This window comes from Dermacentor silvarum, chromosome 1 (assembly GCF_013339745.2).
Source record: "Dermacentor silvarum isolate Dsil-2018 chromosome 1, BIME_Dsil_1.4, whole genome shotgun sequence".
Taxonomy (NCBI): domain Eukaryota; kingdom Metazoa; phylum Arthropoda; class Arachnida; order Ixodida; family Ixodidae; genus Dermacentor; species Dermacentor silvarum.
In genome coordinates this window covers 150,081,581-150,102,887 of record NC_051154.1, presented here as the reverse complement: position 1 = coordinate 150,102,887, position 21,307 = coordinate 150,081,581, and the positions used below count along the sequence as shown (strand labels likewise).

Below are 21,307 nucleotides of genomic sequence, written 5' to 3'. Positions count from 1 at the left end.
GTACGACAAGATAGCATGAAAACTGTGTAGATTATCACTGCAGGATGAAAAGTAGAAAGGAGGTGCTAAACGTTTTGCATTTGGCACCAGGTTCTGGTGATAAATCTTGTGGAAAAGGCAGATACGACTGTATGTGATACGCACTGAAAGATACGGTAAGTTAAGTGTTTGCTTGATGAGTAATGCTGGCATGACAAGAATGACAAGAATGATTAGAATGAAGTGGGCTGCGTCGTTCTGGATGGCTTCGGGGAAAGGGTTAATGATGATCGAGGGGAATCCCAGATGGCTGAGGCATATTCTAATTTTGAGCGAACAAGTGTTTCGTAGAGTGTCAGTTTTAAAGAAGTAGAAACAATGTAGAAGTTTCTGCACTGATTTCTTAGTGTTTGACTAGCGCTACAAGTTACATATTCCACATGTTTGTACCATGTTAGATTGTGAGTGATGTGAAGGCCGAGATACACGTAAAAGTTGACATAGCGAAGCTCCATTCAAGAAATACATGAGTGTGTCAGCATTGTTTAGTGTGGCGCAATATGCACATATATGTACATTTACTCAGACTTAGTTTCATGTGTCATGCATTGCACCATAGGGATAAGCTGTTAAGGCCATCTTGTAGCTTAGTGGAATCGTCGGGGTCACTAATTTTATGATATGTTACACACATACTTGAAGAAAATTTCACTTTTTCGGACACTTCCCTTCCTGTGAACTAAAAGTTAGATTACCCATCTTGCTTTCTAGCAGCTGTACTCATAAAAGAGTTCTCATAAAGGAGTTCCCATAAAGGAGTAAGTGTGGATCAAGCTGCCCTGCTCAGCTCTTGCCTCCCCTGCCCATGGCATTGGTAGCATTGGTTATGTGGCCCCTAAAAAGATGGCATCAAAAAGTGTGGGCACCAGCTGTGGTGATAAGGGCACTTTGATATGTAAACTTCCAATACATGTTCACAAAAGCGCTGGTTTCACTGGCAGCAGCTTATGGCATCCGTCGGCAAGTGAAATGTAAAAGAGGATGCTGCGCTATTCAGAATTTTTAGGTTGAATAACTTGTTTGCAGGCGCCAATTTTTGCACTTCCACTTTGTTTATTGAACTCAAGTCCCCACAAAGAAGTCTTTAAAGCTAAATGATTTAGTCAAAATAACATTGCAGAGCTGCTTTAAGGACTAGAGAAAGAAAAGCCGATTTATGTTTTGTTGTCAGTCATAAAATTGCTGCAATTAGGATAACAATAAAATTAAGCACATTTGGGTCAAGGCTAGTGTAAGGGCCTGTAAGATTTTACCATATTTTTACACATCCAACATAACCATCAGGTGTATGTGAATGCTTCTTGCCACATGTTTAGTACATGAACTTAATTTAATGTTCACTTAGTACCATTGTTTCATGGTAGGTATCGAAGTTATATTTAGTGATTTCACCATTCATTAAAGCTTTCATGCATGCTAACTGATGCAGACTTAACGTTTACTTGCACTGCCAGGGAAAATAAACACAATGTAAGTGCAAACTATGTTTCTTTTTGTTTTTGCCTTGTTTCAAAACCAAGTTACTCGCAACAAATGATGTGTTACCAGTGTGTAGATGAGACGTTAACGGGAAAACACATAAAACTTACATAAACTATCATTGACAAACATCAGTAAGCTTCATGTGAATAAAGTAATCTTGCAGGAGAAGGCTTTATGATAATTTTAAAATGAGGCACAGGCATAAAAAAGCAATGCTTATATTGTAAGATAAAGCAATACAAAGGCTCTACTTCATGAAGTCAACCATCCTTTTTTAGGAATTTGTCATTGCACGACACTAAGCATTGTATGCCAACGCCATGCTAAGCTGACGCCAGTGACACACAAAGATGTCACCTCTGTCTGAACCACAGCATCGCTGACAAAACATTTCCCTGCTAGAAACTGCTTCAGTTTGAGAGATCCAGAAGAAGCCTCGGTCGTTCAAGCAGTACATGCTTGCACTTGTGCAAAAAACAGTGAGTACGGCATTATACAGTCTCCAACTGGATGTGAAGTCTGACATAATCAGGTTTCTGCAGGCCAAGAAACTGATGCCAGCAGTCGTGCAAGGTGTATGGACCAGATGCCATGATCAACAGTATGGACAAATGATGGTGCAGGCAGTTCACAGCAAGCTTATGCAATGTGCACAACAAAGACCATACAGGCCACCCATTACTTATGGTGGAACTGATGGAATATTTGCAGCAAGCAATTGAAAAAAAAATTGACGCTTCACCAATTTGGGAACTTTCCTTGCATTTTCCAGATGTCAGCTGCTCTGTGCTACATGACTATCATGATTCTTGACAGGGCAATGTTTTGTCAGCAATGCTGCGGTTAAAGTGGAGGCGACATTCTGGGTTGGGATAATATAATGATTATATTTCTATTCTTTTTCTTTCCGCGCTTCCTTCAGTGGTCCGAGTGGCACTGCCTATGTTATCACCAGGGTTAGTCAGTTGTGAACTGTGGGTGATTAAGTAAAAAAAATATAATCAAGCGAAAAGAATCACTCCATTATGGCCAGCCCTCAATCACTGCTGGCAGATTAGTATGGCACCATGATAAAGAAATAGTGCAGTGCTACATCAAATGCCTAAAGAAAGGATGGGTCACATCCAGAAAACAGCCTATGCATCCCTATATCTGACAATAAAGACATTGCTTTTCTGATACTCGGGCCTCAATGCAGAAAAAAGTGCATATACTGGAGCCTGTGGCAGAACTGCAACTTAATCCAGCAAACAGAAAGCAATGCACAGTTCCTAATGCCTGTTTTGGATATTAAAGAAACTATATATTCGCTTAATGTTATAAGTATAGAAGATCCTACCACAAGAATTTGATGTCACAGCCCCTAGATGTTAACAAAATATCTTTTATACACAAATTTTTTATGACAATCAAGAACATATATGCAACTAAAGAGCACTGGTTACTTTCAGGTTTTCAAGCAGTAGTGAATACACATTTGTTTTTCACTTTCTATGTCACAACTAGGATGGTCAGCTGGGTGTCAGTAACTTCATTTCAGTGCATAAAACACAGCCCATTATGGTTTACATAGCCTGCACCATACTGGAAAGCTTCCTGCTGTCAGCTTTCCTGATGCCATTTGAGTGGCAGAGACATTCCTAGACCTGCTCAGTGTGATTACCAATATGCAGTGCACCATAGGCATTATGGAGAAGAGAAGTGTTTGTGAAATGAGAAGTGTTTGTGAAATAGTGTACCGAGGTCTGCATTAGCACCAGTAGAATTTGCACACAATTTTGATTTCTATGGCACAAGGCATTTCATAATTTCAGAACTTGACATTAAAACATTTCAAGTGATACGACGAGTTATGACAGATCTCAAGGAATTGTATTCACCAAGCTCGAACACAAGTTACAAAGGTGGGCAACCTCACAAAATAAGATGAGCTTGAGGTGAGGCTGGTGACTGATAAAATTCTGTGAACAAGGTCAAAAATTGACCCGATCCTCATGCATGAGTTCGAGGTTGAATGAGGCTACATTCAGTGAGGTAACATTTTTGACAGCTATTGAGGCGCTGCCGTAGCTGGAATTCCGTGTACTATCACTTCTGAAGAAACAAAAAAGCAGCAATAAGTAATAATTGCCAAGTATAGAAAGCCAGTGCTCTTTGACAAACAGCATCAAAATTGCCAGGAAGATTGGGGTGTACATAAAACCCACACTCTTAACCTTTTCTGCACAGTCCCTATACCCCCTTCCCCACTCTAGAAATTATCCAGCCTTTTCGCACTCACCCAGCATCTGCTGCACCAGTGGCGCACCGAAGGCGGGGGGGGGGGGGGGGGGGGGGGGTTCGGCGGTTGTAACCCCCCCCCCCCCTGAGGTCGACTTAACCCCCCTCTTTTGGGAAACCCCTTTTCTTTCATTGCGCATTTGAGTACTGCAACTAAGATATAAGACGCGCAATCGTCTGCACACTCACAAAAAGCGCATTTTTTGACAATTTCCCGTGAAGAAATTGAAATTAGTGCTATTTAGATGGTATTGGCAAACTGTCAACCCCCCCCTGGCAGAGATCCTGGGTACGCTAATGTGCTGCACTTCCTTTTGCCCTCTATGGAAAAACCATTGTCTCCTCTTCTTGCACCTGTTGTCACAGTCCAGAAATGCTACACTCCATTTTTACCTTTTCTACACTGAAGTTTGGCCTCTCTCCTCCTGCTTGTAGAACTTTTGCCGTTGTTAAGTCATATTCTGGCCTCTAATCCTGATGCCCTGTGCACCATGTTTGCATGTACTGCGTTCACCAACTGCACTGTCCTTGTTCTGGATGAGTCGCATTAAGCAGACAAAGGGCTTACCCTTGTTTACCCAAGTCCTACTAATCTGTGCCTGCCACCAGCTGCTGGAAATTTCATTCCCTTGGGTTTACACCTCTTCATAAAAAGCTTCATGATCCCTAAAATATTCAAGACTACTGTAATGAGGTTGACGTGAACACATTGGTGGCTGTTGAAAGTAGATATAAGGCCTCATAAAGCACCTCAATCTCTTGGGAAGAGGTTGAGTGAGGTCAAAATCTGATTTGAGGTTGAGGTGCTTGAACCTCATCAGATCATTTGCCCACCTCTGCTTATACATACCACTCGTATTCATTATGCAGTGCATGAGATGCTGAAGCCAGCAGAGCTTTTGTACATCTCCAGCTCAACTTTTTAATTGTGTATCACAGGCATTCATAAGCACTATGTAAATTTCATAATGGTTTTGCACAACAGATGTGTATGCACTTGCAAGATTAAGCTCAGCATCCATCCTCACTCCTTTCCATTTTCTGCATGAGAGCACAAGAATTGCCTGGAAATCGTACCTTCGATAGATACGGTTTGCAGGAGCTCACTCACTCCACAGACACAGTGACTCCACAGACACAGTGACTCCTCAGACACAGTGACTCCTCAGACACAGTGACTCCTCAGACACAGTGACTCCTCAGACACAGTGACTCCTCAGACACAGTGACTCCTCAGACACAGTGACTCCTCAGACACAGTGACTCCTCAGACACAGTGACTCCTCAGACACAGTGACTCCTCAGACACAGTGACTCCTCAGACACAGTGACTCCTCAGACACAGTGACTCCTCAGACACAGTGACTCCTCAGACACAGTGACTCCTCAGACACAGTGACTCCTCCTCAGACACAGTGACTCCTCCTCAGACACAGTGACTCCTCCTCAGACACAGTGACTCCTCCTCAGACACAGTGACTCCTCCTCAGACACAGTGACTCCTCAGACACAGTGACTCCTCAGACACAGTGACTCCTCAGACACAGTGACTCCTCAGACACAGTGACTCCTCAGACTTCGGTTTGCAGAATACTCACTCCACAGACTGTTTTACCTGTCAGGCACATTATGGGACCCCCATTTTATCCTTCAGCTTGGAGCTGACTACGCAACTTGGCACAGGTTACTGCTAAAAAAGGGCATGGCACATCACTGAAGCAGAGACGAGTGTACACTTGCAGCACAGAAAGCAACATGAAAAAGAACAGACATGGCCAACACAATACTCACATTGTGCCCATACTTGTTTGTGTTGTTTCCTGTGCTGCAAAAGTACAGCAAACCCAAGTTGATGTTTTAACAACCACAGCAGAATTTCACTTCCAAAGCAGTATTGCTTAGTAATGTCGTCAATATGGCACTTCTGCATAAAACTTTAGTGCCAAGGTGGCTCAGGCATCACATGTTCTTTTGTCTAATGACGCCCAATTCAGAAAAACCTTTAACGAAAAAGTTGAGCTGTATTAGTGATCATGCTTCTTCAATACCAAAGAATCTACTCTTGCCGTAAGAGGAGGCATGGCAAGCCAGAAAAAATGCAAAAACGAGACGGGTGAGCACTGCCACCTTGAAGTTCCCACATCAGCTCACCTTGACGTCAGATTTTGATGGCATCTGCTCAGGCCTACTTAATTTATTATCATAAAAATCAACAACATTGCCCTCTAAAGAAGCCAATGACTGAACTTTGGCAAAGAGCCATTAATATGCCAGCAGTGGGTTTCAGCGTGACAAAAAATAAAAAAAAATGTTGCCTCCATTTTCATTTTAATAATCAACGCTTACCGCGAAACTAACAAACATGGACTTTCGAAAGAATAAAGTCTAAACTAATATAGTGTTTCTCTTTAGTGCCTCTTTAAAATGTCTCTGCAGCACCTCTTGTTGACGTAGCTGTTTCATAGCTTTCCTCTAAAAGCCCCTCTCCTTTTAAGATTGTAAATGCACTCAATCAGGCCTATTGCAGTATATGCAATGCCAGAAATGTTCAGCTTTCTTCTAAAAGCCCCTCTCCTTTTAAGATTGTAAATGCACTCAATCAGGCCTATTGCAGTATATGCAATGCCAGAAATGTTCGGCTGGTAACATGCAACTTTGCTTAATTATCTTATTTTCACCAATCGGATGGTGAAGATGCTCTGCTCAACTATTGAAACCCACCAATGGTGGGTTTCATGTTCAGCGACAGGATAAAGAGGTTTCAACATAAAGTACCGAAAAAAATTTTGTCCAATTTTTATTGCTTTATTAGATAGCTGCCCACCAAGTAATTACATTACCTCAATGTGACCAGTACAAAACATGTGCCACGAGCAGCACGACTTCCGACATAAAAAAGGAGACTTGCCACGTAACCGAAACCATGGTACCAGGCACCACTGACGTGCACACTGCACGTGCTGCCATGCCACCAAAAGCAGATTTCTTTGTGCACTCCTTGTGTTTCCAAGAGAACTGCACAACTGGAAGGGCCAACATGGCAGCTTTCAACAACACAGTTATTATATGGCCTTCGACCCCCACAACGAGCTTACTGTTAAGTTGTTTGTGATACCATGTGGCCACCACCTTCCTTTCCGGTGATGTGACAAGTACTTTTTCACGTCTGAAGCCGAGCTGCATTTGATGTGCATTTTGAACTGGTCGTATAAAACGTGCTGTAATTATTTGCAATGCTCCTGAGGAATTGAAGCTTCACACCATCATTATGGAGTTCACAGATAGATTAAAAAAAAAAAGGCAAACAAAGCGGGACACAAAATTTTTAGTATCAAAACAGCAAGTTGGGCAAGTTGACAGGTTAACATCGCTGAAATTTGAGTCTATTAAACTTAGTTCATTTCACATTGTTTCGTTTTGACAATATTTTGCATCAGTGCTACTTTAAATTTGCATGGAACAGCATGGTCTCTGGCTTGCTATTCCATGGTGCAGTAAGGGGATCGGAAAAAGGAAAGTATGAAGGATAAGAGGCAATGACTGAATGGTACGATTTTTGGCAATGCATTCAATGCATGGTATGCCCACTACATACTATGACCGGACAGTGCACATTCTGACGCTATTGGAAGGACGAATAGACACAAAACAGTGAAACACACAGGAACGTTGAATAGGGATGCCATAGAGCACCTTAAAATCAAGGCTTCCTAAAGGTCAATTTCATAAATATTCAAGAAAATGGCAAATGAGTTTTCCTCAGCAGCTTGACAGCTGTATTAGCATTGTTTAAACAAGCATCAGAGAGAGGGAGCTTATGTTACTTAGACAAGTTAGTTTGGCTACCGGTTTGACACAGTACTCTAAGTGTAAATATGATGAGGGAAGAAAGAGTGACACACACATGCACGCAGGCACGTGAAATGCCCTAGCACATTAACTCAAGATAATTTACAGTCTCACAGAGGCCTTCATTCCACAGAAATGCAAGAACACCCTGAAATGCTAGGATGTTGGGTGGTTAATTTAACATACTGGAATGTAGAAATCACCTACAGGTATGGAGCAGAACCAAGAGATGATGAACACTATGCAAACACCCTAACTCTTCACTGTTAATCAAGAACTATAATGAAGTGGGTAGGTTTGAGGGGTGCTACACACATTGTTCATAGATTATGAAAGTATTAACCATAACTAATACACTAGCTTATACATCAGCTATCATGGCAAAAAGAAAACTGATTGTAAATAAGATTACAAATACAAATGTTTTGGATAATGAAGAGATAGGGATAATTTAAAGGGACACTACAGAGAAACACTAAATTATTTTAGACTGATAAAGTTTTCTTTCAAAACTATTTGTTAATTTTGCAGTCATAAGAGGTTGATTTATAGATGAGAAAAATGAACGTGAAACTACAATTTTTTTTAATTTCCCATCACAAGCCCAGCACCGTATAATACGCCAGCTTGACGTTACAAATTTCAATGCATTTTTTTTTTGTTTTTTGTATTTAGGTCATTGCGGCAAAGTAAATGTTCCCAGAACTTGCCAAGTTCAGTATATGGCTCCTTAACCCTTTGTTGCATGAAGAAAAATGACACATGGAAACTGCGGTTCCTTTAGTTTTCTGTCAATGTGGATCCAGAAAAAAACTGATGTTTTTTTTATTTTCTTCTTTCAAATGTTTATTTCACAAGGTACGGAATGTCCACTATACAAACACACTAGCTTCGGTGTAGGTGCCAACAATTTTCTTTTGCTCCAACAGGCAAAGTTCTTGCCTCCCCAAGTAAGCTTGAACACAAACGTTTGGATGCGGCACACATTAGACTGAGTTATGAAATATGAAAAAACTGTCCCTTTTGTAATATTTAAGTATACCTAGCAGTGGCGTAGCCAGGAACTTATTTCGTGGGGAGGGGCACGCACTTGACTGCATAGGGGGTGGCTGGGCAGTCAAGTGTTGTCGCACGTCTGTTTATGCTACATATCCTGATACACATAAATTTGGGTAGGGGGAGGTAGATGGAGGCACATGCCTGGTGTGCCCCACCCCCCCTCCCTCTCCGGTTACGCCCCTGGTACCTGAAGTTTTGCACAATTATATGTTGCTTTGCACTTGCCAACCAGCATTTTTTTATATTTGTGTACATTTCTGACAGGAAAAATAACTGTCATTGACATAACGCACATGGTCGGCAACTAGTTGACAGGTGGCCTTCGTTTTGGTGCAGTGGCAGCAGCTGCTGTTAACTCATTCAATTGTTTTTTACTATTAGCTTGCTGGATAATATAATGAACAAATTGCTAATACATGAAAATATCAAGTAAATAATGAAAACAATCCATTTGAAATAGAAAGGAACAAGGACTGCACTGGGCAGAAAATGCTCCCACGTGTGTTTCTCCTGTCATACATGGCGTCCACTACAGTGGACATTTGAGAAAATGTGTTCCGAAGAAAGAACTTGGCTTCACTCAGTGATAATATTTACAGCTCTTGCCTCTGAAAGCTTCCATCCCATGTAGACAATTATATGTACCAAACTGAAATGTCACGAGAGTTAGTTAAAAGCAAAATTGTGGGGACAAATGACGACTTACCCGCTGGAACAAAAGGATCGCATCTTTGAAGCCGAGTTGGAGAAAAACGTTGGTTGGTAGCACCTTCTAGGGCAGCTATAGGAAACTTCTGTTGTCCACTGAAGTTGACACTATGCACAAGAGCTTTTCTGAAGCACTAAACTTTCTCTACAAATCGCTGAAATTTGTCTACTGTAGCATGCAACAAAGGGTTAAATTTAGAATACACTGTAGTCCTGCTTTAACAACAAAAAGATAACTAGGCCCAAGCAGACATCAAAATCCAAGACGTCACGGCAAGCTGGTGCAGAAACTTCCAAGGCAATGCCACTACCCTTTTGTTTTGGAGTCTTCTCCGACTTATCAAGCTTCCTATCATACCAAGAGTGGCTTTTTTGGGGTATTGAAGGATAATTTACTAATACAGCTCACAATTTCTTTGGTGTCCCTTTAAGGTTTTATTTCTAATGCTAGACTTACAAAGTACAAAGTGAGCCAATATGAAAAGGAACACCAGCTTTCCATTTAAAGCTGGTAATTTCCTTTGTTCCTCAATGAAAGAAATTTTGAAATAAACCTAAAAGAGGTTTCTTCGACACAATCACTATACAGCAAATCGTGAGAGGTGCTCTGACTGCTTGTTTGCAAGAATCCGTGTCTTAAAGCAGACGAAGTGTTCCCTTTCATATTGGTGCAACTACATCAGTAAACCATGTGGCGTAGTGGCAAATTTTACAATATGGGCAAAATGTTACTTTTACTTTTCAGTGGTATATCACAAATCAGCGGCATAACCTACCCAAACTTTCTTTTTTTCACATAACGACAAAGAATGTATGCATATGAGCAACAATTAATGAGTACACCCTCGCTTTTGCTTGTGTTGTGGCATTAACGCTGCACATTAGACTGTCAAGGTGACATTTTTATGTGAATGTGGTACTGAAAGAGCAGTGTGTGCCAATGAACCACTACATGCCAAAATGCATTGTCCGCAAATGCTTGGAATTTTGTATTGACGAAATGGCATTACACATCCTGGGTACAGCAGCAAGAAATGGCAATAAGAACTCGGTAGGTGTTCAATCTAAATATCGCCTTATACTATCAGCATGCCTACACGAACTGCTGAAAGCTGACACCAGGGTATGGGGGCGGAGGTGGAGAGCGAAATAGACGGCGGGAACCAGTGCCGCTTTTTATTTTACCGCATGGTGTGCGAACGACAGGTTGCACAAACATTTCAAGTACTAGCAGGCTCTCAAGTGTACCGGAAACAGGTAATGAATATCTTGAAATTTTAAGGATCAAACCGACATTCCGAACGTGCAAAGCACACAGCACTCGTAATAGTTACTCGAAGACGACCTTCACCACACCGACACCAGCCAAATAGCGAACCGCGGCATAATGGGCTCGTCGACCAGTATTTCGCGGCAGCGTATCCGATAAAGCATGCAACACCCTGCTTATACACATCAAGAAGCAACACTTCAATCTCAATTGCGATAGCCGCGACGGCAGCATCAAGGAAACACATCAACAGGTGGTGGGCGGCGACGCGAAAACCTCCCCCGCGGTTCTGACCCATATCCCAATACCCACTCCCACCCGTTTAGCAGAAATGACTAGAAAGAACACGGTATCGTTTCTCCAAACAACAAATTCAAACACCAAGCACATATTCGAACTATAAGAACTTGACCAAATTAAAAGCACCGAAGGACCAAGCTTTCGAAATATTCTCAACAACACGAGTTAGCAGCTCACATCATTCACTTGGAGCTTGCTAAATGGCAGCATTTACTTTGGTAACTCAACAGCTTCTACACGTCAGAAAACTACCTGCATGCCACACGGAAGACCAACAACAGCCGAAGTAACATTTAAGGTTTCAGAGCCAGCAAGCGCAACTTGTTGCTCACCTGTCCATCAATGATGGGGTTCATAACTTCAGCCCGCGCATCACATGTCGAGGCGGAAGCTTGAGGTTCATAACAGGGGCTTCTAATACTTTGCCACTGCGCGTAGCATCGCCGAAACCAAGTCCCAGACGACGCGACTCACAAGAACTCTGTTTAGGCTTGAAGACCGACTTGCTAATGGGAATGGGACCTCACGGTGCGTTGGTTGGTTTCAGACGACGCTATGCCGTTGCATGCAACGCTGGTCGCCTATCACATGCTAGACATATTAAAGTACATATTCCGTCATCATCTAACACCAGTGTGCATTTCATCGCAAACTTCAAATCAGCTTTGCTTCACGGAAAACTCCGTACGACCGACTTTGATTACAATTTACTTCAGCTAAAAGGGACCGATCTAAGCACGAAACGGCGACAGCGCTGCTGTGTAGTGGCGACCATGGAGTGTCTGGCCGCCTGGCAAATCAGAGTTCTACGGAGAAGTATAAGTTCACTTGGTCGACAGCACGCACGGGCGCACGCACGAACCAACAGCGACGGTGGCGACGGTACGGAAATTAGTAGATCAGGGAGGCCCGAGGGAGAGGGCAGGCGAGGGTTTCTTTTCCGCTAACAAGTCCTGCCATCTCGCGGAGGCGAACGATAACGTGCTTAGGCGGCTTAGGCGCTTCGTAATAATGCTTGCTATTTCTGGGATTAGAAAGGCGACAGACCAGAGAAGAATAGAAACACCTTCTTTGGACTGCTGCCTCTGTCTTTCGTGTTTTTGAACACTGTGGGTAACTCTACAATGGCTAGAACCAACACTTCCTAGAACTGGTAGCAGCTCTAAGGCATGCAGCCTTTTGGTTCTCACATGTTCAATTATTTTCAAATATGCCTATTCAAAGTTTATACGTTAACATCAAAGACAACAATAAAATAAAATGCCCCGTGGATTTGTTTCAAAATGCTTGGGGGGGAAAAAAGGAAAAAAAAAAAACTATTTGAGGTACCTGTATTCATAAAAATAGCATTACCTTCACTCTCATTTATTACTGAATCTGCATTTTCAACACTTTACGTACAAACAAGACCTTGGTTAGAGCGCAGCTGGCATGGCTGGGAGAGTGAAATTTAGCCTTTCCCATGCGGCCACTGCACCCTGAAGAAACTTGACTGCACCATTTAGGTTTCACAGGTCATCAAACTGATAATTCAACAGTGACCCAACTAAGCTGGAAATAAGGTAATGTTAGGTTTGAGTAGAGAGTAAAAAAATTATCGCCAACATTTACCACAGTGTACTTGTACATCTGGGCTTCAACCACTTAGTACTTCGGTTCGCACCATCAACACTTTAGGGACAGCAGGACATATCTGTCACCTTTCAGAGCAACTTAACGATGCTGTAGCAATGAAATATCACGCAGAAAAAGTGAAAGCCCATTTGCCACAAAGTGTTCACTCAAAATACTTGAAAACAGGTATTCATGACAGCTATGCGGTTTTCTGATTTTTGTGACCTCAGGCATTGCAATTTGCCACACACTCCTACTAAGAGAGATTAACCACTTACGATTATGGTTGAACAATTTTGTGATGTACAATCCTGCATTATCGGTGAAAACCTTTTTTCTGTAAATCTAATATGTATCATTGCAGAGCACTTGTAAATTCGACTATGGACTACAATTACGAAGGAACGTTTTTTTTGTTGTTACATTTCTGCACTTTAGGTGAACTTTTATTTTCCAGTAAATTTGATATTCATCAGAAAGGAACAGCACTTGACACATTCGACTGTTTAATTCATCTTCCTTTCCCACTGTTTTGTCTTTTCTTCACTATAAAGATAAATGATCTTTTTGAGCAAAATTTTCTTGCACTAGAGCAATGACACAGGAAAAGTGAAAGCCCATTTGCCACAAACCGTTCACTCAAAATACTTGAAAACAGGTATTCATGACAACTATGTGCTTTTCTGATTTTTGTGACCTCAGGCATTGCAATTTGTCACACACTCCTACCAATAACAGATTAACCACTTATTAACTTCACCCCCACATCACATCACTATGTGATATGTACGAAACTTTTGATGCTTTACAAGAAGCATCGGGTTTTTCTGAAGAACTATTGCAATACTGGAAAGCCTTGAAAGGCAGTTGGACAGCCCTAAAAGACAATACAAATGGTGCTGAATAGATTCAACAAAAGCACGCAAAACATGCACTGGTTGCTTGTATAGTGCACTAGTGCATGCAGGCTGCTTTCGATCATTTTGCAAGCAGCCATGACAAGATAGAAGAGTGCGACGATGTTGCATCCTGCTCGATGATAAGGTGGACAGTGGGACACATAAGTTCCACTTTTTTCTCCTATACATTTCTTGCATTTCTCACCTTTCAGATTGCACTTTTTGTGGACACCACCTGATCAAGAACACACTTCCTTTCGACACAATCCTATTTTTATTGTTGTGTCTATCAGCGTTAATAGGAACTAGAGGGCAGGAATACAATGCTCCCATCAGTGGACACAGCACTTGAGCTATCTATACATTAATTAGCTTCTTAGTAGCAATAGTAATTTATTGTAAATCATAGAAAGGAAAAAAGAAAATGGAATGGATGTGGGCATCGTAACTGACTCACTCTGCAGTGGACACTTGCACTGTTCTAGCAATAAGCAGCTCTGCCAACTTGTAAAACCCTTCTACAGATACACACTTTCAACGACATGCACATCACATGCCATAACTAATGAAGCCTCTTGCAAAAGATTGCCATTGAATTTTATAACCTGGGTGTCCACATATAAAGCACAGTTGAATGACGAAGACCACAAGATAAAATATAGACAATTTATTTACAAAAACTTTGCACAGTACTAGATATAAATATATTTGATTGATACAATACAACGCTGAGCGCCACCAACTAATAAAAATGAGTCATGTGTGGCAGTCGAAATGAACTTAATACAAGCTTATAATAAACAGCCTTCCCTACCTCCCCCTCGTTTCATTTGACCCAAGGTATGTGGCACAAGGCACATTGCATCTGAGGAAGAAAGTTGTTCACTGCCCAGACAAGTTGAAATCTCATTCCAAAGATGTACATGGGTATGCGCCTTATGGGTATGTTTAGAATCTGTTTACTGACATTAACCATGAGAAATACAAGAGAAAACGTGAGCTGAGTAACGAAGCTAGTAGGCATTGGTTGCAAATTATTGCCAGCTAAACACGAACACCTGCTGCTGTTCAATGCTTCTTTCCAGACAAGTGCAGCCACTGGGAACAAAGCAATATGCTTGCTACATCCAAGATGATAAAAGAGGGAGACAGGGAAAGGTTTGTTGCACCCGATGTCAACTTTCTGGTTGTGCCGACCCTAGCTGCAGGCTCATTTCATGCCCACAGAGACATTACTGTGCAGCAAATACATTCTCTTCAGTAGTACCAGTTATGACAGAGAATATGCACATCATTATACTCAACGATGTGCTTGATACCTGCGGAAAATCTTATGACTTACAATAGAGAGAACATTGGTTCAAGTGCAGACTAACGCATCCTCATGTTGCTTTTTATGAATGCTCCAAACACTTCCGAATGGAGTGTATTTTACAGCAATTTTTCACAATATAATGAGTGCATGTGAAGTGTAATAGTCCAGTTGTGTGTTCTGTGCAAAGTTAACGAAAGCGATGGTGGAAAACACAAAAAATCTTGCATGGAACATGGGGTGAGCAAACACATGTGCCAACACAAAATCACTTGTCATAAAGTTCAATTTGCATGACCCATTTCCCGACCTCTGTGCTCCTCTTGACAGACCACATAGGTGAACTTAAGGGGGTATGGTAGGATGAATGGGTCATCTTGGTTTCAGCTTTATATCTCAACAACTGTTCCATATTTTAATGTGACATTTTGCGTGTTGAATAAGAATGCTTTTGGCCTTCACTTGGTGTAATTTTTTTACTGCTGCCTTTTTAAAATTTTTGATGTATTTGAGAACGAAATTTTGGGCTGCGGTGTAAAATCAAATGTACCTTTTCTCAGAAACAAAAAAATGGTATGACCATGAAATTTTGCTCACTGATTCCACATTATAGTGGCTTTACTCCGAACCTAAAAAAAAATTGGGTTCCTACATTCACCTCGCAAGAAAAAAAAAAATATTTCCCTCACTTGTCACGTACCGTAAGGGAGACCTTCCAGTTAATTTTTTTTCTTCAGAATTATAACTCAAACAGTTGTTCACAGTTTTAGGTTCAAACTATTTGCAAGGGATTTCTGTATGATCTGAGAAAATTTCAGCGTAATCGGTCAGATAGTTTTCCAGAAAAGGTACATCAAGGTTAGAAAAATTTCAAGGAAGAGATTTTGAGAAAAACGCAATTTTATGTTAATTTTAAATACCAGGAGGCGCCTTTTTTGACGCAATTTTTAAATGGCTTCGAGCGCTCCTGTGCGCTTGCCACTGCACGGTTTTGCTCCGCACAGTGTGTATTATTCTTTAATAATGAAATAAAATTTTTTTTTTAAATGTAAAACAACATGTAAATAAACCCTTGCGTCCGTCATTTTTAAATGGCCACTGCAGTGTATTAATTTTTAATGAAATCAAAAAAATCGGTCTTTTGGTCGATTTACCCAACCATACCCCCTTAATCAACCACTACAAAACAAACAAAAAAGCAGTCAACAATCATTCAATATGTATAGCACATGTATATGTATATATATATTCTTGAAGGCAGGTAACAGTGCTAGTGCTCACAAGGGACAAAAAGAGGGCAGACACAAGTGCTGACTAACAACTGAAGGTTTATTTGGTTAGCACTTGTTAGCACTGTTAACTGATTTCAACAATGAATCCCAACCAACTACCCAATATGCCGCCTTGCAATAATATATATATGTATATGTGTTTTTGTATATATATATATTTGTATGCTTTTAACATGTATAGTGTTCTCTATAAGCTCCTCTGGACAGTATTGCATGTCAAAATGCACATATTTGTGTGTGCACCAACAGCACAGAGCATCCTGTTACATGAGCGATGGTGCTCTTACTGTCAAAGACTTGTCCTTGGACACACATGAAAATCAACGAACAAAAAGCTTTTTCACACAAGAGAAAGTGGTGCTCTTTGGTAATGGATCTGGGAGTGACAACATGGCCTTCAGTGTCACATGGTGGGGCATAATGTAACAGGTATACAACCTCAAGCCTAGGATGACGTCCAGACCCAAACATAAATGGGTACAACATCAACAAAAGTTTGCAGTATTCAAACATGCAAAAGGCACACCTATGCTGCAAATTAATCAACATTTCCGTTAAACTGAAAACAAAAACAATACAAGCTTTATACAAATAAGAAAAAAATGACAGCTTGATTTATTCACTAGCAATCCCTGAAATGCAGTAGCTGGGCAAAAGCTGCAATTTGTACAAAAAAATAAGGTGTTGCCACAGCTTTCGTTGCAATAATGTACACCCATTTCTTCATAACATCTTTTTTTTGTATATACAAAACATTTTTTTCTTTCTTTAGAGCAAATAACTGCTGCATAATTTGTTGTGTGAACAGTAAATAATGAAATCTAAATGCAAAAATTGCGCAACAGAGATGTGTATATGCAGTACAAAACACAAATGAAGAGAAGCATTCAAGGCGAGCCCTTCCATGGACCAGCTTCACCTGAGTGAACACTTCACCTGACAAAATTCTCATCAGGTCCCCAAGAAAGACCATTATATGCAAGCAAGCAAATCTCAGATGTGGTAAATGGCAGACACATTTCAGATAAAGCATACTAGTAGTAGCCCTGTCATATTGTGGTAATTTATTCAACATATAATTAGAGACTTGCTGTAAGGAAAACTCAACTGTACAGACAGCTTTCAACAAGGAAACTCAGAGTATAGAGCTAGTCTGGTTTTATGCATAAAAACTAGTAGGCCAGATAGTAGGGGGAGGGGGGCAGAAAGATTTTCTTTATAGCCCTTAATAATGCAAGCACCTTTATCCAGCTTAGCTAAAGGAAAGCCGATCCTGCTGAGATAACTGTGGCTTCAGAGAAATGAGCAATACTAATCTCATCTTTGAGTTTTTTCAGGGGTCTCCACACAGTGCTACCATGTAAAACAACAAACACATGAACAAGAAAAAAACAAAAGTGATAGAAAGAAAAAATACACCATTGCAGTTAATGGAACCAGGTCCGAGTACAATAAATACCCCACATCTTAGACGAAAAATCTACTCAAACAATACCAGGAAATATATACAGTCGAATCTCAATCAATTTGAATTCGAAGGGGCTCGAAAATTTGTTCCAATTATAAGAAGGACGTATTTTTGAATTATTCGTGCACCATAGCACGATGCACGAATGGTGCGAGTCGTGAAATATCGCAGCGCGCAAGCGCATAGCGAGCGAGGGCCACGAAACTGCCCACGTCGGCCAACGCTCGCTTCCCGATAATGGCAGAAAACAAAACTTCAGCGAGTGGGTGACGCCGGCACGGCGACGGGCACACACGGAGACCGTGGAAGGTGAGGGACGAAGGCGGCAGGGAAGCGAATTTGGCCTCGGCAACTCCGCCGCTTCGGTTGCTCCCCTAGCTCTCCCTCTCAACTCCCTCGTAGCTCCCTCACCTTCGACTATCACCGTCTGCGCCCGCCGCCGTGCCAGTGCCAGCTCCCTGAAGTTTCATTTTATGCCGTTATCGTTTTCTGCCGGCGTGGGCAGACACGCGACTACAAAATAGAGGAAGCAGAAAGAAGGGTTCACTGCCATTTTCTCCGCGTGACTGAGGCATCGGCACGTACACGTGTGTTCCGGCGCAACGCAGAAATGGCGACCTTGCCATTTGAGAGAGAACGAAATTTCCGCCGCGTTTTTTTTTTTTTTTTTAATGTTGGCGCACGACATTGATGGGTCTCTCCTAAGCTTTTACTCTATGGCGGTGCCGGAGCAATGCTGGTCGGAGGCGGTGCCGCGTGATTTGGCGCGCTGCCGAGAGCATTGTCAGTGCGTAGTATTTTCGAATTAACCGTTGCAAATGATTTCGCGTTCGAATTACCAGGCTTTTTCGCCCATTGGAATACACAACTTTGACAGGACCGCAGCGTCAGTTTGAATTAATGAGATTCGACTGTAGGATACTTTTTTCAGCTGCACCAAATGTTTAAAAATTGCCTGTGGCAGGTAGCACAATTTTAAATTTAAAAAAATTTGGTGCAGCTAAAAAACAAACACCTGGTATACCTGACTTGAAACTGATGGCTTGTATCAGACTTAGCATGGCATTGGAGGCCACATAGCTGGCTCTCATGATCCTGCCTAAATTTATCTGAGAACATATATTAACACAACTATTCTCTGTCAGAATGCATATGAAACCTTTTTACTATGCATGAAGGCCTAGTTTCCTTACTCCTGTTACGTACTTCTACAACTGTCTATAGAACACAACCACCCTACATTTTTTATAGTCGTCTGTTTGCTAACTTTTGTTAAACTGAAGCCAGCATATTTTGATTATTGAAAGTAAAAAGTGTAACTCAAGTTTGAAATAAATCGATAATGCTGTTCCCTTAAGAAACCATAACTGTGACCACAGACATGCTCAGTAAGACAGACAGACTAGGGTGGCCTGTAATACATACAATGCAAACATATTACATGCTGCTTGAGATTTTGATGCGTCTTAGACGTGCTTCGATTAAGCTTTGGTTACTGCTAACTAATCCTGAGGAAACTTCGTTCTGAACAGGTCACACACATACAGACACAAAAACGAACATTTCTTCACAAAAGTGCCCGTCTTTGCATTTATATGATCTACAGCTTACATATCTCCATAGCCAATTCTGCCCTCATATTAGAAATATTTCAAAGGTACCTGAAAAATACACCATGCTTTTTAGCAATGAACAAGTTTTCCGAGAATTAAGCGCTGCCCTGTCAAAGCTTTCCCACTCTAGCAAGGAAAAAAAAAGAGCACAGAAGATGTGTGCGAGAACAATTTTAAAAACCAAGGTATTTAAATCAGTGAAACATTATAGCAATAATTGAAGCGATAAGTCATAGTTTTTCAACTCAAGCAAGTCCAACGAAAAAAAAAAAGTACGAAAACAGACATCAGTGAGAAAAAATATTAAACGCCAATGCACCTAAAGCAATGAAACTATCGATGTACAATGAACAAAGTTAAGTTTTATATAAACAGGTAGTTATTAGTTATAGGCTTAAAATTCTCGCAATATAGAATGTGGTCATACCTCACTTCATCCTAAATCAAACTTTACAATCACAATTACAAAACAATAAGAGCCACAAGTAACAAATAGTGTACCTCTTCCTACAGACTGAATTGGTCACTGTGGACCTGCAAATAAGAGCATTCCAGTATGAGCACAGTGCTAAGCAGCTGCGATTAACCCTAGAAATTGTGACAAAATCCCAGCGAGCAACGTCAAATGGCTGCTCAGTAACCCCTCTCCGTCCAATAAGTATACCACACAGATAATTACAGACACGATTTCAGCCTGTGAGTACTACAGTGCTGGTCAGGTGCACAAAGAACTATTCGTTGCAGCTTGAAACAAAATTAGGATGGCAAGACACTTAAGCTGAGGAGGGTGCTTAAATGTATCACATTTTGCAAGCAAATTGAATGGGAAACTCACAATTATTTAATTAAAAAATTTATCCTACTTGCCTGCTTGGTAAGTAACTTGTCAAGAATAATTAAACTGCCCCAAAGTTCGAATCAAGCATTTTGTTTTTTTCAAGATGCATACCCTACCTATGCCAGACAAGAAAGAACAAAATGCATTTTATTGTCAGATATCAGTAGTCGAAGCAGTAGTTTTAAATATTTTAAGCTGTTGATCATAAAGGGAAGAAAGAGAAAAACCACTGGTGTCCATTAAAGCAACTCTCCAATATTAAATATTGAGTTTGGTCCATTAGAAACTGATGGTGTTACCTTACTTTCACATCCTTAAGGGTACAACAGAAAAATGCATTCAACAATTTTATATTGTAGGCACTGCAGTGTTGACTAAGTGCAAAAACTAAGGCCACAAGTGCCCCAAGGCAATTTGCAAAATCTTCACATCTTTGTGAAAGTGGGCAAAAATTGACATTGCAGTGGTCATGTGAAATGCTATGCCAGCTTTGTTGGTGCACTGAAAACAATGCTCCAATTTAAACTTCACTAGTACCATAACACCACATGATATATTTGAGAAGAAAAAGCTTTGCAAGCTCCTACCAAGAAGAAATAAATCCATTACCTCCTTCCAAAGACATTACAGCCATGGGAGATTGTATAAGAGCATGTGTAGAACTTCTTGGCCATTGGCTTGGTGTGACAAGTAGGATACTACTACAACCTCTCTTCTATTGTACAACCATTCAAAAGTCCCTTTAGCAAAAGCTAGCACTATGCAGCCCACAAGATGAATTTGCACATTGCTTGCAGATAGGCTTTTCTAAGTTCAAATTGCATAAGTCATGAGCCACCGAAGTTGAAACTGTCACAAAAGTGTTGCAGGGATGGGGTGGGGATACTTTGCAGTTTAGGCACTTGTCCACAAAGAGGCCACAATGTGTCTTTTCCCAAGGTAGCACTTGTGTAAATGTGATGGGCACACGTTGTCAGCAGGAGCTGCTCCTGTATGAGGGTGGTGGTGGCGAGGAAGCACCATTGGCAAGCAGTCGGGGCTCCAGCTGAACCTGGTCCTGATAGTGCTGGCGTAACTGAGCAAGAGCTCCCAGCAACCGCTGGTTGGCAGCGTCCAATGTCTGGATCTTGCGCTCCTGTGCATCAATCAGCTGCTGCTTGGCCCGAATCATGCCTTGCATCTCCCGCTGCTCCCGTCGCAGCTCATCTTCCACAGTGATTAGCCTGTGCGAAGACCCAAGAGGACGCTTACTGCATATTCAATGCAACTGCATCGGAAACAATT

At 41.3% G+C, this 21,307-nt stretch overlaps 3 protein-coding genes across 10 annotated transcripts in view; 1 reads left to right on the top strand and 2 right to left on the bottom strand.

Moving 5' to 3' along the window:
* Positions 1-11,852, bottom strand: part of LOC119436227 (ral guanine nucleotide dissociation stimulator-like 1) — a 105,531-nt gene extending 93,679 nt beyond the window's left edge. The window contains exons 1-2 of one of the 3 annotated variants that reach the window (XM_049656412.1): positions 11,320-11,852; positions 5,593-5,626 (exon numbers count right to left, since the gene is read on the bottom strand). In XM_049656412.1, the coding sequence (XP_049512369.1) occupies positions 5,593-5,626; positions 11,320-11,327 (42 nt within the window). In that variant the 5' untranslated portion in view covers positions 11,328-11,852. Of the gene's footprint in view, positions 1-5,592; positions 5,627-9,415; positions 10,615-11,319 lie in introns of those variants that run through there. The other 2 variants (XM_049656405.1, XM_037703019.2) reach the window with 2 other exon arrangements.
* Positions 1-21,307, bottom strand: part of LOC119436225 (ras GTPase-activating protein raskol-like) — a 379,883-nt gene that overhangs the window by 199,824 nt on the left and 158,752 nt on the right. For 4 of the 6 annotated variants that reach the window (XM_037703015.2, XM_037703016.2, XM_037703017.2 and 1 more), the window contains one exon: positions 14,153-21,246. In XM_037703015.2, the coding sequence (XP_037558943.1) occupies positions 20,997-21,246 (250 nt within the window). In that variant the 3' untranslated portion in view covers positions 14,153-20,996. Of the gene's footprint in view, positions 1-14,152; positions 21,247-21,307 lie in introns of those variants that run through there. The other 2 variants (XR_007463548.1, XR_007463546.1) reach the window with 2 other exon arrangements.
* LOC119436231 (prolyl 4-hydroxylase subunit alpha-1) overlaps positions 1-21,307 on the top strand; it is a 404,330-nt gene that overhangs the window by 243,211 nt on the left and 139,812 nt on the right. The gene's annotated exons all lie outside the window — the stretch shown is intronic.